This window comes from Ursus arctos, unplaced genomic scaffold (genome assembly GCF_023065955.2).
Source record: "Ursus arctos isolate Adak ecotype North America unplaced genomic scaffold, UrsArc2.0 scaffold_14, whole genome shotgun sequence".
Classification (NCBI taxonomy): Eukaryota; Metazoa; Chordata; class Mammalia; order Carnivora; family Ursidae; genus Ursus; species Ursus arctos.
In genome coordinates, this window is record NW_026622808.1 from 66,940,380 (window position 1) to 66,960,857 (window position 20,478).

The window sequence follows — 20,478 nt, forward strand, 5'->3', positions numbered from 1 at the left end:
AGTTAACTCCTAAATTTCTCTGACTCAAAACACTGAGTTAAAAAGTGTTTTTATTTCATGTAGGCAATACGAAGAAACACTAAGTCTGGGTGTTCGTGTCTTTTATTATTTCCAGCTACAGAGGGAAATCTTAAATGCTTAAAAAATACTGAAGCCCTTTCAAAAATCCATTTATTTCATAAATGAAAAGCAAAAGTATTGCTACTATCAGCTATGATTCAATCTTCTGCTGCTATAGTTACAAATTCTCAACTATCCCTTGGCGCCTGGATGGCTCAGGTGGTTGAGCATCTGACTCTTGATTTCAGCTCAGGTCTTAATCCCAGGGTTGTGGGATCAGGCCCCCAAGTCGGGCTCTGCGCTCAGTGCGGAATCTGCTTGTCCCTCTTCCTCTGCTTCATCCCCTCCACTTGCACTCTATCTCTAAGATAAATAAATAAAATATTAAAAAAACTAACCGTATTGTTCTTTATCAAGTTTCATAGTCAACTCCGTAGTGCAAAGATTTTGCAGAAGCTTGAATTTAGCCACGCTTCTGATACTCTGACCATGGAAAGAATCAATAATTTGCTGAATTGTTTAAGCGAGAGTGTTACAATTAAAACTTGGAAAATGAAGTATAAAGACAATCGTCCATAACCTGGAAAACTAAAAACACTGTTAGTATTTAGAATACTTTAAAAAATGAACTAACTGGATAGTGATTAAAGGCCTGCGTTCTGATGTCACTCACATATGAGTTTAAAACCTGGAAAAGTAATCTCATCTCTCTCTCAGTTTCCTCTTATTTAAAGTGGGGAAAGTAACACTTTCCTTGTAGTGTTAATGGAAGTATTAAATGAGATGATAAGCTTAGCATAATACCCAGCACACTGTATTACATAGTAGATGGTATATAGCTATAAATATTTGGTATAAATATTTACAAAACTGGAATCAAACTGTATATATGGTTGTTTTTTTGATGCATAGTTCATTGTATATATAAATCATCCTTTACTATTTTGGGAAGTATGTAATTCTAATTAGTAAGTGAAAGTTGTCACAAATCCCTTTAGGTTTCTGTCCCCCATTTCTTTTTATTCTTTTATCTTGGAAAATACTTTCTAATTTTGGCAGTGGCATCTGGCTGCTTATGTACTATTTTTTAAAAAACAGTTTTAGTATTATTATTATTTTTAAAAGATTTTATTTATTTATTTGAGAGACAGAGAGAGAGAGCAAGCATGAGCTCAGGTGAGGGGAGAGGAAGAAGGAAAAGCAGACTCCCTGCTGAGCAGGGAGCCCGATGTGGGGCTCGATTCTAGGACCCTGGGATCATAACCTGAGCTAAAGGCAGATGCTTAACTGACTAAGCCACCCAGGCACCTCTAAAAACAGTTTTATTGAGATATAGTTCACCTACCATATAATCTACACACATGAAGTATACAATTAAGTAGTTTTCAGTATATTCATAGAAATATGCAATCATCACCAGTCAATCTTATAACATTTCATCACCTCAAAAAGAAACCTCTTGGGGCGCCTGGGTGGCTCGGTCAGTGAAGCATCTGCCTTTGGCTCAGGTCACGATCCCAGGGTCCTGGGATTGAGCCCAGCTCGACAAGGAGTCTGCTTCTCCCTCTCCCTCTGTGTGTGCACGCATGCTCTCTCTCTCTCTCAAATAAATAAATCTTAAAAAAAAGAAACCTCTTTAGGTATCACCCCCGAATACATAGTCCTAACCAACCACTAATCTACTTTCTACCTCTGTAGATTTCCCTATTCTGGACAATTCATAAAAATGGAAAAATATAATATGTGGTCTTTCGTGAATTGCTTCTTCACTTAGTATAATATCCAGGTTCATCCATGCCCTAGCATGTAACAGTACCTCATTACTTTTTATGGTTGAATAATATTCTATCATATGTATATATCACACTTTGTTAACCATTTGTCAGTTGATGGACATTGGCTGTTTTTACCTTTTGGCTATTTTTAATAATGGTGCTATAAATACTCACCTAAAAGTTTTTGTGTGGACATGTTCTCATTTCTCTTGGGTATACAGTTGACCCTTGAACAACACAGGTTCGAACTGCATGGTTCACTAATGCACAGATTTTTTTCCATAAATGCTTTGGAAAATTTTTTGGATATTTGTGACAATTTGAAAAAACTCGCAGATGAAATGAAGTCTAGAAATACTGAAAAAAGAAAAAGTCAGGTACTGTTGTAAACATATGGTATATAATACATATAGCATAAAAAATATGTTAACTGACTGTGTTTTTGGTAAGGCTTCTGGTCAACAGTAGGCTATAAGTAGTTAAGTTCCGGAGAGTCAAAGTTATACATAGATTTTTGGTTGTAAGGTGGTTGGCACCCCAACCCCGGTGTTGCTCAAGGGTCAACAGTATACCTAAGAATCGAATTGCTGGGTCATGTGGTAACTCTATGCTTAACTTTTTGAGGAACTGCCAGACTGTTTTCCAAAGTGGCTAACCATTTCACATTCCCATCAATAATGTAAGAAGTTTCCAATTTTTCCACATCCTCGCCCGCAGTTGTTATCTGACTTTTTATTTCTAGTCATTCTAGTGGATGCAAAATGGTATCTCATTAGGGGGGTTTACTTGGAGTGGAAATTAGTAAATGGACAATACAAAAACAATTGAGAAAATCAATGAAACCAAAAGATGGTTCTTCAAAAAGATCATCAAAATTGACATACCTTAAGGTAGACTGACCAAGAAAAAGAAAGATTAAAAATTACTAGAATCAGAAATGAATGAAAAGAAATTGCTACTGAACTTAGAGAAATAAAAAGGATTATAAAGGAATACTGTAAACAATTGTATGCCAACATATTAGATAACTTAAATAAAATGATTAAAATTCTCAAAAAGACACAAACTACTGAAATTGAATTGAGAAGAAAGAAACAGATAATAATGAAGAGACCTACAACAAATGAGAAAGGCTGAATTAGTAATCAAAAAACTACCTGCAAAGTAAAGCCCAAGCCCGTAAGGCTTCACTGCTGAATTCTACCAGACATTTTTTTAAAACACTAACACTAATTCTTCATAAACAATTCCAAAAAGCAGAGAGGTCACACAGTTTTCAGGCAAATCTAGACCATCTGACTCTACAGTCTAGTCTTGACCACTATATTAAACTGTCTCTCTGAATAACTGAATGAATTTGAGAACATCATAAGCCATCAAACTGTTACTTTGTATTATCCAACTTTTGTAGTTTACCTTGGTATTTATAACTTATCTGGTCTAGAGAGAAAAAGGTTGATCTGGGGACCTGAGAGAAAATCATTTACATGATTGACAATGTTGCTGTATCATTCATGGAGCAAAAGCATGGCACCTACTAAAGCTCTTCATACATTTTTATTTCAATGACTTCTCACAACAATGCCATGAGATAGGTACTATTATTACTCCCATTTTCTAGATGAGGAAACTGAGAAGCAAGGTGGTCACCCAGATAGCAAATGGCAGGGCCTGAATTTAAATCCCAATTTGTCTGGTCCCTGCAGATCTTCTTTTCTATTCACTCCTCTAGCATGGCCCGGCTCATGCTTGACCCCACCTTGATAGAAAGCTCTTGGTAAGCAGACACCCCAGCCTATTATTTACCTGTGTACCCTTGCTGGCCAACAGGCAGAGAAGGGGTGTGTTCCTGTCTGCTGACTGAATAAAACAACTATCCAAAAGTGACTGTGAATAACTCCTCAATTTAGATACTTCATTCCCACTCGATTACTACTTAGCATCGAAATGATGAACTGTAGGCTCTCCTACTCCTTTAGCTCATCTAATATTATATAGTTATTACATGCAGTTTAAAGTTATTAAACTCAAAATTTCAAAAAACAAACACACTTCAAAGACACATGCATACTTATCCCTTGAACTAAAAGCAAGGAAGTCTAGAGAATATTTTAAATAAGATTGCTTTTGCACTCCAAATTAAGAATGCCCTCCATTAATTTAGAAGTCTCCTAAAAATGCACTTTTTTTTGTCATGGGAAACAAGAGCTGCACTAAGTTACTATATGAAATTCCATTTCCTGAAGGAAATAAGACATCTGACAGCAAATTTTAGCTAGCAAATTTTCTGACTGCATACATAAAACTTAGATTAGCCTGTAAGTTGCTACAGGTTACTATTTTAAGTTCCTATACTAATCTCTTCCCCTAAAGAATTAATGACCTCTTTGGCAGTGATCCATACATCAGTCTCCAAGTCAGCTTCAACTGGACACTGTATCAATGCAAAATAACCTTAACTCTTTGAAAAACCAACAATGATTTCCAATGTAATTATTCCTACCACAAGCTAAAGCAACAAAGAAACACAAGGACTTTAAACTTAATACTTTCACAGCTCTGACAACCTTTTCAAAAATGCAATATTAAAAATTTATGAAATCTACCTGCTTTCATCTTCAGTTAATATTAATATATGCTGGGGGAAGGAGGTGATTAAACTATTGCCTTAAAGTTAATGGTTGATCCAAAATTTGGAAAATCTGCTCACCATTTTTATTGGTTTAAACTGGCATGTGTGTTCTTACTTATCTTTTAAAATTCTTTCTTTAAATGATTTTTTTTGGGGGGTAAATTTGCATCTTTCCCTTAGAAATATGGGTAGTATTGGTTCAAAAGTGCGAATGTGAACACTTCTTATGGTCCCTGGTTACAGTATGATGCATGTTACTGGGGGAAATTTGGAAGAAGTGGAACAGAACTAGGTCAGTGTACCCTTGGCCAATTACTTCTGTCTTTGAGCCTTGGTTTCCTCACCTATAAAATGGGAATAATGATCATACCAACTTCAAATTGTTGTGAGGACTAAAGCCCTTGCATAGGCCTGGTACAGAGTGAAAAGATCTAGCCCTACTACTTCCCTCCTTTACACCTGAAGGTGCCTGAACATACTAGCTATTTCATGCCTCTGTCCTGACCTTACATAGGTTTCTGACTTAGGGTGCCCTCGCCAGCATCAGCTGCAGAATTCCTTACTCAACTTCTTTGGGTCTGTCTGACAAATGCTTACTGGTTATTCAAAACCCTCTCCAGGATCATGTTCCTTACATGGAGCTACCCTTCTCATCCTGATTTATAATTACACCTTAACCAGGCTCTGAGGCCACTAAAGGAGGTCCAACGGCTCATTTACCTCTAGATTTCGCAGTACTATCCAAATCCCTAGGCACATGGTAGTTGGTCAATGACTGCAAAATGTACAGAACTGCACTTTCCACCATACGACAGTATCAACAAAGTAGCAAATGTGCAAGAAACTAAGACAGAGCCTTGGAGTTAAAATTATAACCACCAGTTTGATAAGCATTGGACTCTTTTAGTTTTAGGTTTAAGGTGAACTTTTTAAAAGTCACCTTGCTGTAATGCAGCTAGGCCACCCTACTCATGCAAGGAAACATGAGGAGTAAATGTTCTTGTCATTTTTATTTTTTCTTCCATGGCAGCATCCTGCTTTGGATGTGGATCACATGGTGACTTCATTGGGACTATTTTCAAACAACAGAGCACACTGATGTACTTTTCCTTTCAAAAGCAAGGGTGCCAGCTATTGTGCTAGCCCCTGTCACTCACCTCAGCCACCTGCTGGGTCCCCACTCTGTGCTGAACCAGCCCCTCCATATTTGTAGCCATGGTGAAGCAAGATCATTAGAGAACCTGTTTGGAAAGATGCAGCAACTTCTATCAGGTGGGGAGAAACCAGGCTACTTGAAAAATATCAGAAATCAAAATTCATCTTTGGTACTATCCTGTGCAGCTTCTGCCCTCTATAGAAGACACAGCTACAAAGCCAAGCATATCTGGATATGCTGCACCAGCTTCTTCAATTACAGGTACCAAAATTAATTAGCAGAAACATTTCAACTTGGACACAAGTCTTCCCCTAGTAAACAGACAAAGATGAATTCAGAACTTTAATTATCAGGTCTCTTGGGTTGTAACAGCTTGGTTCACCTCTCAGGGAGGTGGGAATCACACTTTTTTGGATAGCTCCCTGTCACAGTATGCTGAAAAAGAAGGTGGCTATCTGAGAAAGGTGTGAGATCAACGTTAGATACAGAGCACTAGATTGCTATCAACAACTATACTTCTGTTACCAGTGGCAGTGTGAGAAGCAAAACCCTGTCCAGGTGCTAACACACCTCACTCATAGTTTGAAAGGCAAACACCAGCACTAACCAAGAAAAGTAAGGAGACTGCATTACTAAAGTACTAAAACGTGGGCTAAAAATGTGGTACCCATAAATTCATCAATTTGTACTTTAAAGTCCTCATTAAATTAGAAAACCAGATAATTCAGCTTTCTATTAATAGAAAAAATAGTGCCATCATTTGTAAAAATTAAGAAAAATCATCTAAAAACCAAAAAGTGTGCTAATCCCCTGGGGAGGACCCCTTGAATGCAAGCACTGTTAATGCAACAGACCCCATCTCTTCAGGTCTAAAGATACAGCTCCACTGAATGAATAGTCCCTAACCCCCTTCCAATAACTCTTCCACAAAAAATCCAGGAAAAAGAGATTCTACTTTGGATCCAATTCCTGGACAAATCAGAAAGACTACATTACTGATGACACTGGTCCCACGGTGAATATGAGGAAAAAAGCTCTGGTATAATTTATTTCCAGCAATACATATAAAAATTATATAGTACTACCAACTACACAGTACTACACACATGCATACACAGTTCATTTGCTTGGCCCTCCCTCAACCATAAACTAGACAATGCAATTTTACAAAACACTTTCCTGTAGTTCTTACTTCAAGTACTATACTTGTAAGCACTGATCTCTATGAAATTTTTTCACTCTCTGGTAACTTTCCAATGATTCTATCTACTATTAAATAGCCATATCTAGTAACATAATTCCCCTTCAGATTATTTTACTGCCAAAATAGCAATGAGAGAGAAATGGTGGAATGAAACTGTGACTGCCAAATATAAAAAAAACTGGCCCCTTCCTCCAAGGAGTGAAAATCCTGTAAGAGCGGTACTGTACCACCTGCTACGATGAAACCAGATCCCCAGTGTCAGTGATTCAGAAAAACACTATGGTCTTTTTTCCCAGTTGAGGTTTGGTTCCAACTAACAGAAATGGAAGAAAAAAGCATCACTTCACGGGTACCAGGAAAGTCTACTGACAGTTATTAAAAACATAATTATCGGGGCACCTGGGTGGCACAGCGGTTAAGCGTCTGCCTTCGGCTCAGGGCGTGATCCTGGCGTTATGGGATCGAGCCCCACATCAGGCTCATTTGCTATGAGCCTGCTTCTTCCTATCCCACTCCCCCTGCTTGTGTTCCCTCTCTCGCTGGCTGTCTCTATCTCTGTCAAATAAATAAATAAAATCTTTAAAAAAAAAACATAATTATCGGGGTGCCTGGGTGGCTCAGTTGTTAAGCGTCTGCCTTTGGCTCAGGTCATGATCCCAGCGTTCTGGGATCGAGCCCCACATCAGGCTCCCTGCTCAGCGGGAAGCCTGCTTCTCCCTCTCCCACTCCCCCTGCTTGTGTTCCCTCTCTCACTGCCTCTCTGCCAAATAAATACATAAAATCTTAAAAAACAAAACGAAACAAAACATAATTATCGCATGTTAAAAGTCTAGAGTTCCAATCTTTTTTCTCAAAATAGTAAATAAGAAGTCTCTAAGAAATCAAATGGGTAGATAGCTAATAGGTATTTTATATTAAGAAATAAAATCCAAACATTCGGCTGCAACTATTAATTGTTAGTATTTCTGTTGCTGTTATTAACTGCAGTTTGCTGCAAGAAATGTATGAATTTTAATATTACAGAAATATTCTTAGGGAAATATTACTGAGTAGTAGAGAAATAACTAGAAAGGTATATCTTTATATTGGGTTTCCCTAAGAACAGGTGGCTTGATTCCTTCAACTTTTGAGCTGAAGCAGATTTTACAGATGAATGTCTGACAGAGACTTTTTAACTCAGAAAACTTTCTGTAATGACTCCTTTAACATTAAATTTGCAGGACCAATCAGCCTCAGATAAGGCTGAGGGGAGGGCTGTCCCAAGATACTGCTAATGACCAGTGATTATAGATACTAGGTCATAGAGAAGTAGTAGTTAACTTGTTTAGCTTAGAAAAGCTAAATATTCTGGATATTCTAAATATTAAGCTAAATATCTTCTCCTACCCTGTGGTTCACTTGTTTACTTTCTTTATGGTGTCTTTTGATGAATAGAAGTTCTTAAATTTACTAAGGCTGTATTTATCAACATATATTTTATAGGCTGTACTTTTTTGTTTTATTTATGAAAATTCTGTCCTACCCCAGGGTCATAAGTATAATTTAATGTATTTCTTATAAATGTTTAAGAGCTCTGTCTCTGTCCCTCACATTTAAGGCCTCAATCTATGTGCAAATTGATTCTTGAGTTTGACGAGGAGTAAGGATCCAATTAATTTTCTTCCTGTGTGGATAATCAATTTTCCAGCACCATTTTTGCACAATCTATCCTTTTCCTTACTAATCCGTAATGCCACTTCTGTCCTATTTCAGGCTTCCCTGTATGTGTGGCTATAATTCTAAGTTCTCTATTCTGTTCCACTACTGTTCTACTTATCTTTCTCCACGCCACTAGCATTATCTTATTACTGCAACTTTATAAGAAGCGGTGCTCTCTGTTAGGGCAAGCCCCCCCCCCCTCCCCCCCCCCCCCCCCCCCCCCCCCGCTTTGCTCTCATCTCCACACACCAACTTCCTGGACCATCTCAAGCACTCAAAACCAGAATGGCAACCTTTCTTTATCTATTTGAATAATTCCTGATCTCACTGTTGGTTTTCTTCCTCCAAAGCAACTTCAGGCATCATCAACAGCAACTTTAAAAGCTGCTTAAAAATGAATGGGGAGGAATGTGAACCTTCTGGAAAAATAAGCAGAGACAGAGTGAGAATAAGAGTGGGAGAGAGAAAATGAAAGAGAAACTATGAAAAGCAAGTGCTTTCAATAAAGATTTAAATTCAGTGAGAGCAGGTGAGAGGGTTATTTCAGAAAATTATTTTCCATTTCATCATTTTTGAAAATATGTTGTCACAAACCATACCCTATCCTCACATATAAATAAGAAAGACAGAGGCTTCTTCTAGGATATCACAATATAAGAAGCAAAACAAAATCCTCAGGCAACGTCAAGAAGTGAGGGAAAACATTTAACTCAAGTGCACCCAAGAAAAAGAAAGATAATGTCAGAGGGTAAGACTCTCACCTGAGAGTTTCTTACTGCTACTGCAGCCAGAGGCAGTCCTAGAGACAGCAAGATCACAGTGAGAAGGAAGGGTAGAGAGTTTTGGAAAGGGTACTGGGCAATGGTTGTCAATTAGGGGGTGCTTCCCTAGAATGAGAAGCTCCAGGGGACAGTTGGTTGTGCCTACATGTAGTTTGAAAAACCATATTCACTAGCACAATGTAATTTTGCATTTGATCTGAAAAAAGAGAATAATCTACAAATTAGACAAAGCATTAACGATTCTTGGCTGGTGGAACTAATAGTAAGCATAATACTCACAGTAACACTTACTGAGTGGTTACTATAATCCAGGCACTGTAGGAATAACCACTGTGGACAAAACACTAAAGTAGCCTTGGTACAGAAACCTGAGGTCTTCAAAGGCTGGTGGATGACCCACTTAGCTCCTTAACCCTTGAAGATCGAACACATGCACAATAATGCTTCTGAGAAAGAGCCTGACTAGCTGCCAAAAGAGCTGTAAGACCAAGTATTTTAAGTAAAAAAAGCTACTACAGAATATTTTCCTATGGTGGTTTTAAACTAATCAAATTCAAGACCACCAAGCCTTGTAAAGCAACTCTTGTGAACTAGGCAGTGAGAGGAGGAGGAGACGACAACGACAACAACGAAGAGAAGAAAGTCCTTGTCCCTGAAGAACTTAAGAAGGAACCTATAACAGCTACGCAATGTAAATGCTACAATGAGTATCCAAAGGAAAAAGCTTCTCCCTCTGCCTGTGGGAGCCAATGACAGTTTCATAGGAGAAGAGCCATTTAAACTGGGTCTTGAAGGAAGAATGGAACTTTAGCAAGCGAAGAATGGGATGACAGGGAGAGAGTCCGAGGCAAAGGGGACAGCTCATACAAACTGGCAGGTATGAAGGAGAATGGCATATTCGAAGAACAGCAGACAGCAGCAGGTGGGAAACTGCTGGAGAGGTCGGGGGATAGAGAGGCTGACACTGTTGACAATAGAGAACTACCAGAGAAATGAAGCGATCACATCTGAATCTTCAAAAAAACAAAAAAAAAACAAAAAAAAACAAAAAAAAACAAAACAAAACAAACAACAACAACAACAAAAAACCCTTTGGGTAACAGTGTGGAGAGATGGAAAAGGGGAGACTCATGTGGGAAGGCAGTTAGAAAGTGGTGGCTCGAAAGACTAGAAATGCCGGCAGAGTCTTAAACTTAACCTGAACTAGTGAGTTTTTCTTGTACAGCACACAAATAACAGCAGGGCACAGCATGTAAAACTGTGATACAGACCACAGAGTGATGGAAAAACTATTATCGCTTGGCCTTACGTGGTGGTAGGTTTTGTAGTATAAATGCTTTCAAATACAAGTACAGCAATATCACTCTTCTAACAACAAAAAAGCAGAGAATACAAAGGTGACTCTGAATCAACTTTTCTAGGCTCACAAAAAGTGTACAGCTGACCAAATTTTGCAACCAGGGTTTTTTAGTCAAGAAGGGCTACAGACCCCACTGTAGTGAAAACTGGGCTCCGACTGGGAACACCTGAATCCCCAGGTCAGTCGCCAGGATAGACAAGCTATGCTTTCCACAGGGGCAGGTTTAGGGGCCAGTGTCTCAAATAACAATAAACAAGTCCTCGGACAAGGAAACTCTGTCTTCACTGACAGGAATGAGCGAGCTTGCCTTGCCCTTCACAATAACTGATTCGCATCATCCATATTTATGTAATGCGTGGCCCATGATTATATAACATTGAAAATATCTAGCCTTAATATTTTCCCACATAAACAAATATATTGGGTTTTTGAGGTTCTGACACTAAGCTGATCTGATACCATATTGCATGAGGTTATTGTGAAGGTTGAAGATTAGATCTTAAATATGTATGTCAAGAGCCTAACACTGTGCCTGGCACATAGCAGACATGCAATACATGGTAGCTACTATTGGTATAAGGATATGCTGACACTTATTTTCTCAAAGAAATTTGAAAGCAAAAATTCAAACTGTATAATGTGTATTATAACTAGGAAGAGGTCTCTCATTTTGACATAAGATTCACATGAAATAAAAAAATATATGCTCACATAGCATTTGTAATTCATGGTTAAATTATTCAACTGGGCAAAATGAAAGGACTGAATTAGGATAAATCTCACAAATATTTAAAAATAAGGTAATAACTATTTGCAAACTACTACTGGGTATAGAACTTCTTGACAGGTACGAGGTATCTGGTTTCAGTTTTATCATGCTGTGAGTGTCAGAAGTCTTTTTATACTCATGGAAAAATAAAAATTGAAAAATCTGAGAGAGAATTAAACAAGAAATACATAGGTGAAAACTTGAAATCCTAGATCAAGACTTGAAATCAGGAAAAGGAAATCAAGTGGCATATTGAGTGTATAATATAAATGTTCATCAATAGAAAACATGTTCACTGGGATGCCTCAAGTTCAGATATGCATACTTTTTTTTTTTTTAAAGATTTTATTTATTTATTTGACAGAGATAGAGACAGCCAGCGAGAGAGGGAACAGAAGCAGGGGGAGTGGGAGAGGAAGAAGCAGGCTCATAGCGGAAGAGCCTGATGTGGGGCTCGATCCCATAACGCCGGGATCACGCCCTGAGCCGAAGGCAGACGCTTAACCGCTGTGCCACCCAGGTGCCCCGCATACTTTTTTTTTTTAAGACATATTTATTTGAAATCGAGAGTGTGAGTGGCCGTGGGGAGGGAGGAGGGAAGAGGTAGAGAGAAAGAGAGTCTTAAGCAGACTCCGTGCTGAGCGAGGATCCCAAACCTGGCTGGATCTCACGACCCTGAGATCAGGACCTGAGCTGAAACCAAGAGTCGGACGCCTAACCACTTCGCCACCCAGAAGCCCCTATATATATATGGATATATATATATCCTTTAACCAGAAACCCCGACGTTATTTGGACTCAAAGATTATTTAGCTTCTAGGTCGATGATTTCCTGCCCTTCACAGGAAACCTATTTCTTCCATATTACAAGTCTGGACTATAAGGGAGGGGCATCAATGGTATATGTGTGATGCGGAGAGGAGGGGAGGGGAAGAATGAATGGATAGTGGGGAAGAGAAAGGACTCTCATCTACATGGAGTTCCTACTCTATGGGAGCATCGCTACAATTTTGTGTATGTGACTGCCCCTAAAAAACCATGTACACTGTGGGTGATTTCCTCCCTTACCAAGGGCCCAAGTGTAAAGGTTACATGCACCCTCTTTGTTTCTATTAGTCTGAACCATGGATAGAAGGATGGAAGGAAAGCAGGATAGATTTCCTGAGCATCTACTATGTGCCTTACATCAAACTAGGCATCATTTAATCCTTAACATATCTTCTAAGTATTAGTAGCTCCACCATTACAGACAGAAGAAACAGACCCAGAATTTTAATCAGCTTGTTTCAAGTCATCCAGTTATTAAGAGATGGACTTAGGATTCTAAGGCCTCTTTGCCTCTAAAATCACAACATTCCCTCTATACCACAGTGCCCTTCAAAATAGTTTCCCAGAAAACAGAAGAGGAGGGACTTTTAAAAAGTGACAGGAGACCAGTTAATTATCTAAGGGAACAAATTGCTTGTATCAATAAGCTAGATCACTTAATAACTCATTTATACCACTGATTCCAAAATATGTGATTTATGTTCATTATTGCTCACAGAAATTTCTTTCTTTCTTTTTTTAAGATTTTATTTATTTATTTGACAGAGAGAGAGACAGCCAGCGAGAGAGGGAACACAAGCAGGGGGAGTGGGAGAGGGAGAAGCAGGCTCATAGCGGAGGAGCCTGATGGGGAGCTCGATCCCAGAACGCTGGGATCACGCCCTGAGCCAAAGGCAGACGCTTAACTGCTGTGCCACCCAGGGGCCCCATGCTCACAGCAATTTCTGATCTAGCTCCACTCAGACAGTAAGTAACAGGACAGTTCTTTTGGAACTTGAACAGACTTTTCCCTTAAAATTTTACCTATCTAATAATCACACTGATGAAAATAATGAGGATAATTTAATCATCTCTTTTTAAAACAAAAATTTTTACTAAAGTACAATATGCAAATAAAAAGTGCACAACTCATAAACGAAACCACTCAGTGAATCTTCACCAAGTGAACACACATGTACGCACCGCTCAGATCTGAAAACAAAACATTGCCAGCACCCCCCAAAAGTTTCCTTTGTACCCTCTCATCGTCATTTAGTTCCCTTCTCTATCCTGGCTTCTAATAGCATGGATTCATTTTGCTTTTGAGCTGTAATACATTTTTGTGTCTGGCTTCTTTACTCATTATGTTTGTGATAAACATCAACAGTTAATCCATTCTCATTGTTGTATAGTCTTCCAACATATGACTATACCATAATTTATGTATCCATTGTATAGCTGATGAACATTCAGACTGTTTCTAGTTTGGAGCTCTTACAACTAGTGTTCCTATGAATATTCTTGTACACACCTTTTGATACAATACTATCTTTTCTTCATTTGAAAATTTTCCTATTTTAAAAAATTGACTATCTTTTCCTTCTTCAGAGAAGAAACATATTATAAATTTAAAATTTCAAGAATCTGTATTATATTAAATAAGTCAACAAATACATTCTACCTTTTTTTTTTTTTTAAAAGTAGGCTTCATGGGGCCCCTGGGTGGCGCAGTCGTTAAGCGTCTGCCTTCGGCTCAGGGCGTGATCCCGGTGTTCTGGGATCGAGCCCCACGTCGGGCTCCTCCACTAGGAGCCTGCTACTTCCTCTCCCACTCCCCCTGCTTGTGTTCCCTCTCTCGCTGGCTGTCTCTGTCAAATAAATAAATAAAAAATCTTTAAAAAAAAATTATAAAGTAGGCTTCATGCCCAGGTTGGAGCCCAACATGGGGCTTGAACTCACAACCCTAAGATCAAGATCTGAATTGAAGCCAAGAGTCGGATGCTTAACTGATTGAGCTACCCAGGCACACCAACACATTTTTTTTTTAAGATTTTATTTACTTATTTGACAGAGACAGTGAGAGATGGAATACAAGCAGGGGGGGCCTGGAAAGGGAGAAGCAGGCTTCCTGCTGAGCAGGGAGCCCGATGTGGAGCTTGATTCCAAGACACTGGGATCATGGAGCCCGAGGCAGATGCTTTACAACTGAGCCACCCAGGTGCCCCCCAACAAATATATTCTAATTTACCAGTCTTTTCAGGCAAGGGCTGGCACATACTTTGCAATATGTGCTTTTAACCTTGCTGAAAGGTGATTTTTCAATAATTCTAGGCTACTCACATAATCAACCTAGTAAAAAGATGCATTATTACAGAAGCAATGGAGTAGGGGGAAAGAAAAAGAATGAGGACAATACAAATGGCATTTCTGAAATGTTTCAAAAATAATACAATAATTAAAGTTCCATAAATACTACCAGGGCAAATGCATCATGAAGCTACTAGCACTGTGTGACTTCCCAAGAGCCATCCAATCTTTGTTGTGTATCTTTCTCAGCGAAGACCTGCTTGCCACACCGAGGCAGGCAGTTATTAGAGTTCTTGAGGTTGCATGTGTGAGCAGCCAGGTAAGAAACTATTATCATTTTTCTCTTTTTTTTTTTTTGCATAGCTTCTAATAATACATGATCAAAAAAGGCAAATAAAGTGGGATGCATGTGTGGCTCAGTTGGCTGAATGTGCGACTCTTGGTTTCAGTTCAGGTCATGATCTCAGGGTCCTGGGATGGAGTCCCATGTTGGGCTCTGGGCTCAGCACAGTCTGCTTGTCCCTCTCCCTCTGCTCCTCCCTGTTCCCCTGGGTCACTCATGCCTGTGCACATGGGCAGTCTCTCTAAAATAAATAAATAAATAAATAATAAATAAATAAAAAAAATCTTTAAAAAATAATAATAATAGGGTGCTTGGGTGGCTCAGTCAGTTAAGTATCTGCCTTCGGCCCTCTTGGGATAGAGTCCCGCATCTGGCTCCCTGCTCAGAGAGGAGTCTGCTTCTCCCTCTCCCTCTGCCCTTCCCCTCTGCTGGTGATCCCCCCCCCCAAATAAGTAAAATCCTCAAAAAAATAAATAAATAAATAAAAGCAAATAAGGTGGCTCCAGTAAAACCATGAAGCCTTCAAGTTTGAGTCTGCTCCCACAAGCCTCTCATTTCTCCCACTCACTTTAATTTTTAGGCCCCAACACCTCTTTTACCTCCTACTACTACTCCAAACAGGAGAGAGTGATATCCTTGTTTATTCTTGGAATGAAACTTCTCTCTACAACAATATTAACATTTCCAGAAATTAGAATCTTTGGAGTTACTGTCAATAGTTAAGGAATGAAAGGTTTAACCTATTAAGACTTCAGGCCTCTTATTATAGTGGAGGAGGTAATTTTTACTGTCTCTAAACATCACACTGTGCACCTGAGGCTGGCTTTCATCCTTATGGGCTACCTGGAGTCTAGGGGTAAATCAGAAAGGACAGCTGAGTGTCTGAGCTAGCCTATTCCTTTCCCATCTTAAACAGTTCACCTCCCATCCTTCTACTCTAGGATTCCCAGATGCCAGGGGCATGAATGAATCTGCTCATACTGTTCTCCTAACAATGCCCCATGCCAGTGCCTTGATATGGGCTTTCACCTTCTCTGTTCAGTCCCCCCATCATCACTATAAGCCATGCTAGCTGAATTGTTCCCAGGCAGTCCTGCCTTTTGGCACAGAGCTCCTGCTGTTCAAAACTCTCTAGCACTCAGGGCACTGAAGAGAGCATGGGAAGCAGGTGGCAGCAGTGTGACAAGTGATATGCGGAAGAAATGGCAGGATGGAGGGAATTATAAAATGAATCTCAGCCACCAGTCATGTCAGGTTGAAGGCAAGTCAAACTCCAACATATAAGGAAGAACATATTTACTATGTGTGACAGGAGCACAAATGTGTCTACCAAATTAAAGGTGGTAATCATACGTGAAGGGAAAAAGTCAACACTATTTAAGCTCCTCACAACCAGCAGTGAAGTAAAAAGAGATGAACTAACTCTGGCTGGGGAGCTTTGCATCAGGTGTGAGGCTGGACTTGATGAGTTGTAAGATGGATTTCTTCATAGATTCTCCCTAAGTGGTCCTGATTAAAGGGGACCAGTGTCTGCTTTAGGAGGTGCTTTGGACTAAAGGAGCATTTGGCACATAGGTAAGAGAAGTCAAAAATAAAAATTCCAAATGATAGCCCTCAATAGGTCACACTCAGACAGCTAGATGCATGAGGCCAGTGGTTCAGTGCTATGACTGAGTGGGGTGCTATTCTACACAGGCCCACCTACCTTGTTCTCAAAGTCATTTGGACAGCTAGCCCCTACTCCTGGCCCCTATCTCAGTGTGGGCTCACCCCTCCCTATATGACAAGTGGGGAATGTATAAGCCTCTAAGAGGCTACCCACTCAAGGTTCCAGACACAGATGCTGCACTGTCACTTAACTCCTTGGAAACAAATCTTAAAATTTCCCACAAGTCCTCATCAAGTAAGGTTATTACACAGTGTTTTTCTTCTTTCTATAAAGGCATGTTCCAAAAAAACTTCAAAATCACCATAAATACAACTGTTGAAGGCAATAAATAATTTAATGATCTAAAACAACATATAGCTTTTTCATTAAACTATCAGTTCTTTGCTTACCCTAAGTAATTAGTTCAAGGAATCAAAAGTGTTGAACTGAATAAGTGATACCAAAAAATCCTTGAACAGGACAGAAAAGAAACATCCAAAAATAAAGAATTAAATAAAAATGTTACCAAATGTCCTATTTACCAGACTTTCCAGTAGAAGGTTGACATGTACTTCGCAAAAATATGCTTTTAAACTCAGTAAAGCAATTAAAAGGTGATTTTCAGTAACTCCACTGCATGAATCAAATTATTGTTGGAAAGATAAATATTTGAAATTAATGGTTACAGAGACTTTCAACTCCCAACTTCCTGCAAACCCACCAAAGTCTTCTTTTCTGTTCTTTGATCCTCTGTGATAGAGAAACAAAGACCATCATTTTTAATTTCAAGAAAATCACACAGATGCTTTGCTTCTTCACTTAAAATAAATGACGTGATTATACTTGGGCTATTTATTAATGAGCTCCATGTGAACTAAATTCAACTTATAATTCAATCAATTATTAAAGTATCTATTTCTTGTCTTAACAAAACCACAAATCAACATGTAAGTGGGTAAAGAGAGATTAATCTGGGTTCTTCTATTCATATGTATGCCTCCAGGCAGAGCCATATCTGTGAGGGACCAATTCCTAAATTCAACCAAATCTTGGAAAAGACATTTTATTGCAGGCACGGTTATCTGAATGGCCAAGGAAGCCCGCATAAAACGGCACCATTAAAGAGTATCAACGTAGTGATCAGTGATATCCTAAATTATCAACAATTAATTCACTTAACAAATAGTACCAGACACTCTAAGTACTGGAAATATAATGGTGAGTGAAATGATTCCTGCTCTCACAAAGCTTACAGTAATGATAAGGGGAACAGATATCAATCATATAATGGAGTGTAATTAAAAAGTGAAATAAAGCTTACAAGGAAAAAGAACACAACATAAAGTAAAAGAATCTGATCTGGACAAACACTGGGCATCGAAGAGGGCTTCCCTGAGGAAGTGATGCTTGAGCTGAGAGCTGCAGGACTGGAGTATGTGGGGAGTTCTGTGGGGGAAAGGGCAGGCATATGAGGACTTCAGGCCAAGGAAAGAGCATGTGAAAGGGCCTGGGGTAAAGGTAAGCGGCACCCTCAAGGAAGTCAAAGGCAGGCCACCGTGTTTAGAGCACAGGGAAGTAGGGGTACAGGGATAAGAAAATGGTAAGTTTTACAAAAGTCTTAAAATAGGAAGCAGGCAAATGGCCTCTACTATAACATGGGCTCTAGTGGGGCTTGAACAAAATAATGCCTGTAAAAGAATTTTGTAAATTGTAAAGCACCCTTATTTTCTTTAGTATTATTTATTTCCACTACTTTGTTTTCTAAATAAACTTTTGGCCTGGATGCCAAGTGAAAGCCAAAAGCAGAAGAGCTAAAACTAGAACGCCAGTGTTCTAATCCAGTCTTTTGCCCCTATACCACACTGCCTAAAAATTTCACCGTATATATCACTTAACTAGTCCAATGTCTTTACCAGACAGCTAGTGCTTCATAATGACAACTCCAATTATGAGTACGTGTAAGGCAACTTTCTAAGCTCCTTATTTACATTAACTCATTTAATCCTCAATTCTAGAAAAAAAGGTTCTCTTATTGTCCAGATGAAAACACTGAGGCTCAAAAAAGTTAAGAAAATTATTCAAAGTCACACAGCTGGTAAATGTTGACATTGTTAACCACAACACCATTTAGCTTCTGCTCAAAACATTTTGTGTGTGTGTATATACATATGAAGGGGTGGAGAACAGAATTCACCTGTATAAAACCACATTCACATAATTGAGGACACCGATCAGTGTCTTAGTCACCTAGTGCCTGGGGTATTAGTGGGGCTTGGCAAATACTTTATGAACTGAAGGCGGATATAAGGGACTAACAAAAGACTTGAATCTAGAAGTAAAGTGATTTCTGAGGCTTTCCCCCTCAGTCACGTATCCATCAGCAATTCATCTGATAGCTGTATTTTCCTTGTCTCTCTACTTTCTCATCATTAAATTGAAGATTTATTCTCTGCTACCTTTGTCACCTTCACAGACTTTAGCCTGGAGGTAGAGTGGGATTATGGGAAAAGAACAATGAACTAGTTCCAACCACTCTCCAGCCACAACTGGCCTGTTCTCAATCACTCCAGACACTCTCCCTCCTAGGCCTTTACACTTGCTGTTCTCTCTCCAGAACACTATTCCTTCCTTGGGTTCGTTCCTCCGTTCAAACATCACCACCACATGGAGACCTTCCCCGAACATCCAATCTAAATTAGTCTCCTCAGGCCTTCTTTCATGAAACTGACCACGCTTTAATCATCTCTTTAATATCTATTCACCCCAACTCCCAATTCTAGGAGAGCAGAGGCTTTGTCTAGGTGGTTCTCTGGATGTATCCCCCAGTTACCCCCAACTAGGCAAATATGTATTTAATCAACGAACGGGAATTACCTCAGATTTACCTCTGTTTTGTCAAGCCTTCAATACCCTTAAGCTTTCCACTCCTGGTGGCTCTACACCCCATTTTCAACAAGAACACCATTTCTACATTACTTCGAGGTTCACAGAGTAGCCTGGACTCCATTTTCTGAGCAGAGCCCCTAAAACGATCTTGAGAAAGGAGGTCCGGCCTGGCAAGAACCACCACTCTCCCCATTTTACAGTCCAGGAAATTGAGCCTCGGAAGGGATTCGCCCGCAGCCATGCCGAAAACGGGCAGGAGCCCCAAAGGATGTCCAGGTTCCGAAAAGCCCTTCCCACGAGCAGGCGCCGTGGATTCAAGATGCTTCATCACCTTTATTACTATTGTTCTACCGTACTCATTCTGGACGCGTTCCAGGACAAGGGAAACCGCTCGGCCCCTCGCCGCGTCCCGGCGAGCCCCAGACTCTTAACCCCGGCCGCGCCCCCACGCGCCCCGCCCCCGGCCCCGCCCCCACCGCCCCGGCCTCACGCCGCGCCGCGGCCTCTGCTCCCGCCCCGCCAGGGCTCCCGCGCCCCGCGGGAACCGCCCCCTCCCGCCCAAGCCAATCAACAGAGCCTCGGGGGGCGGAGCCAGAGGGCCCAGTCCTCCTATCTGGGCACCAATTGGTCGGGTCGCCGTCGCTCACGAAGTCGCGCCCCGCACCCGCCTCCCTCCTTTTCCTCCACCCTCCCTTCAGAAAAAACGGCGGTTGGGCCGCGACTGTCTCCAACGGCGGGCGGGAAGCGGAGGGGCGAGGAGCCGGGGAACTAGGGAAGGAGGGACTGCAGGGAGGAGGAGGATGAAAGGGAGGAGGAGGGAAGCCCGGCCCAGCCGGAGCCATCTCCATCGAGAACAAAATGGCGGCGCTGGCGGAGGGCCAACTGTGAGGCGGGGCCGCGGCCATTCCCCCTCCGCCCCCACCCTCGCGCCGGCCGGGCCGGTCAGGGGGAGCCCGCTCGCTTCGCCCGGCCGCGGGCGGGGAGGGGAGGGGAGCGGCCCGGCCCACTATGCAAAGCGTCCGGCGCCGCCGCCGCCGCCCCGTGGCAAAGG

At 40.6% G+C, this 20,478-nt stretch overlaps 1 protein-coding gene and 1 long non-coding RNA gene across 4 annotated transcripts in view; one reads left to right on the forward strand and one right to left on the reverse strand.

Moving 5' to 3' along the window:
• The window catches only part of NR2C2 (nuclear receptor subfamily 2 group C member 2), a 103,962-nt gene that overhangs the window by 83,034 nt on the left and 450 nt on the right, over positions 1-20,478 (reverse strand). The window contains exon 2 of one of the 3 annotated variants that reach the window (XM_026501426.4): positions 5,625-5,708. The exons of 1 other annotated variant lie outside the window; for it this stretch is intronic. In XM_026501426.4, coding sequence (XP_026357211.1) covers positions 5,625-5,684 — 60 coding nt within the window. In that variant the 5' untranslated portion in view covers positions 5,685-5,708. Of the gene's footprint in view, positions 1-5,624; positions 7,361-20,478 lie in introns of those variants that run through there. One more of the 3 variants, XM_044385087.3, reaches the window with a different exon arrangement.
• LOC113257214 (uncharacterized) overlaps positions 20,076-20,478 on the forward strand; it is a 66,931-nt gene continuing 66,528 nt past the window's right edge. The window contains exon 1 of the long non-coding RNA XR_007191785.2: positions 20,076-20,477. This is a non-coding gene — a long non-coding RNA (uncharacterized LOC113257214). The remainder of the gene's footprint in view (position 20,478) is intronic.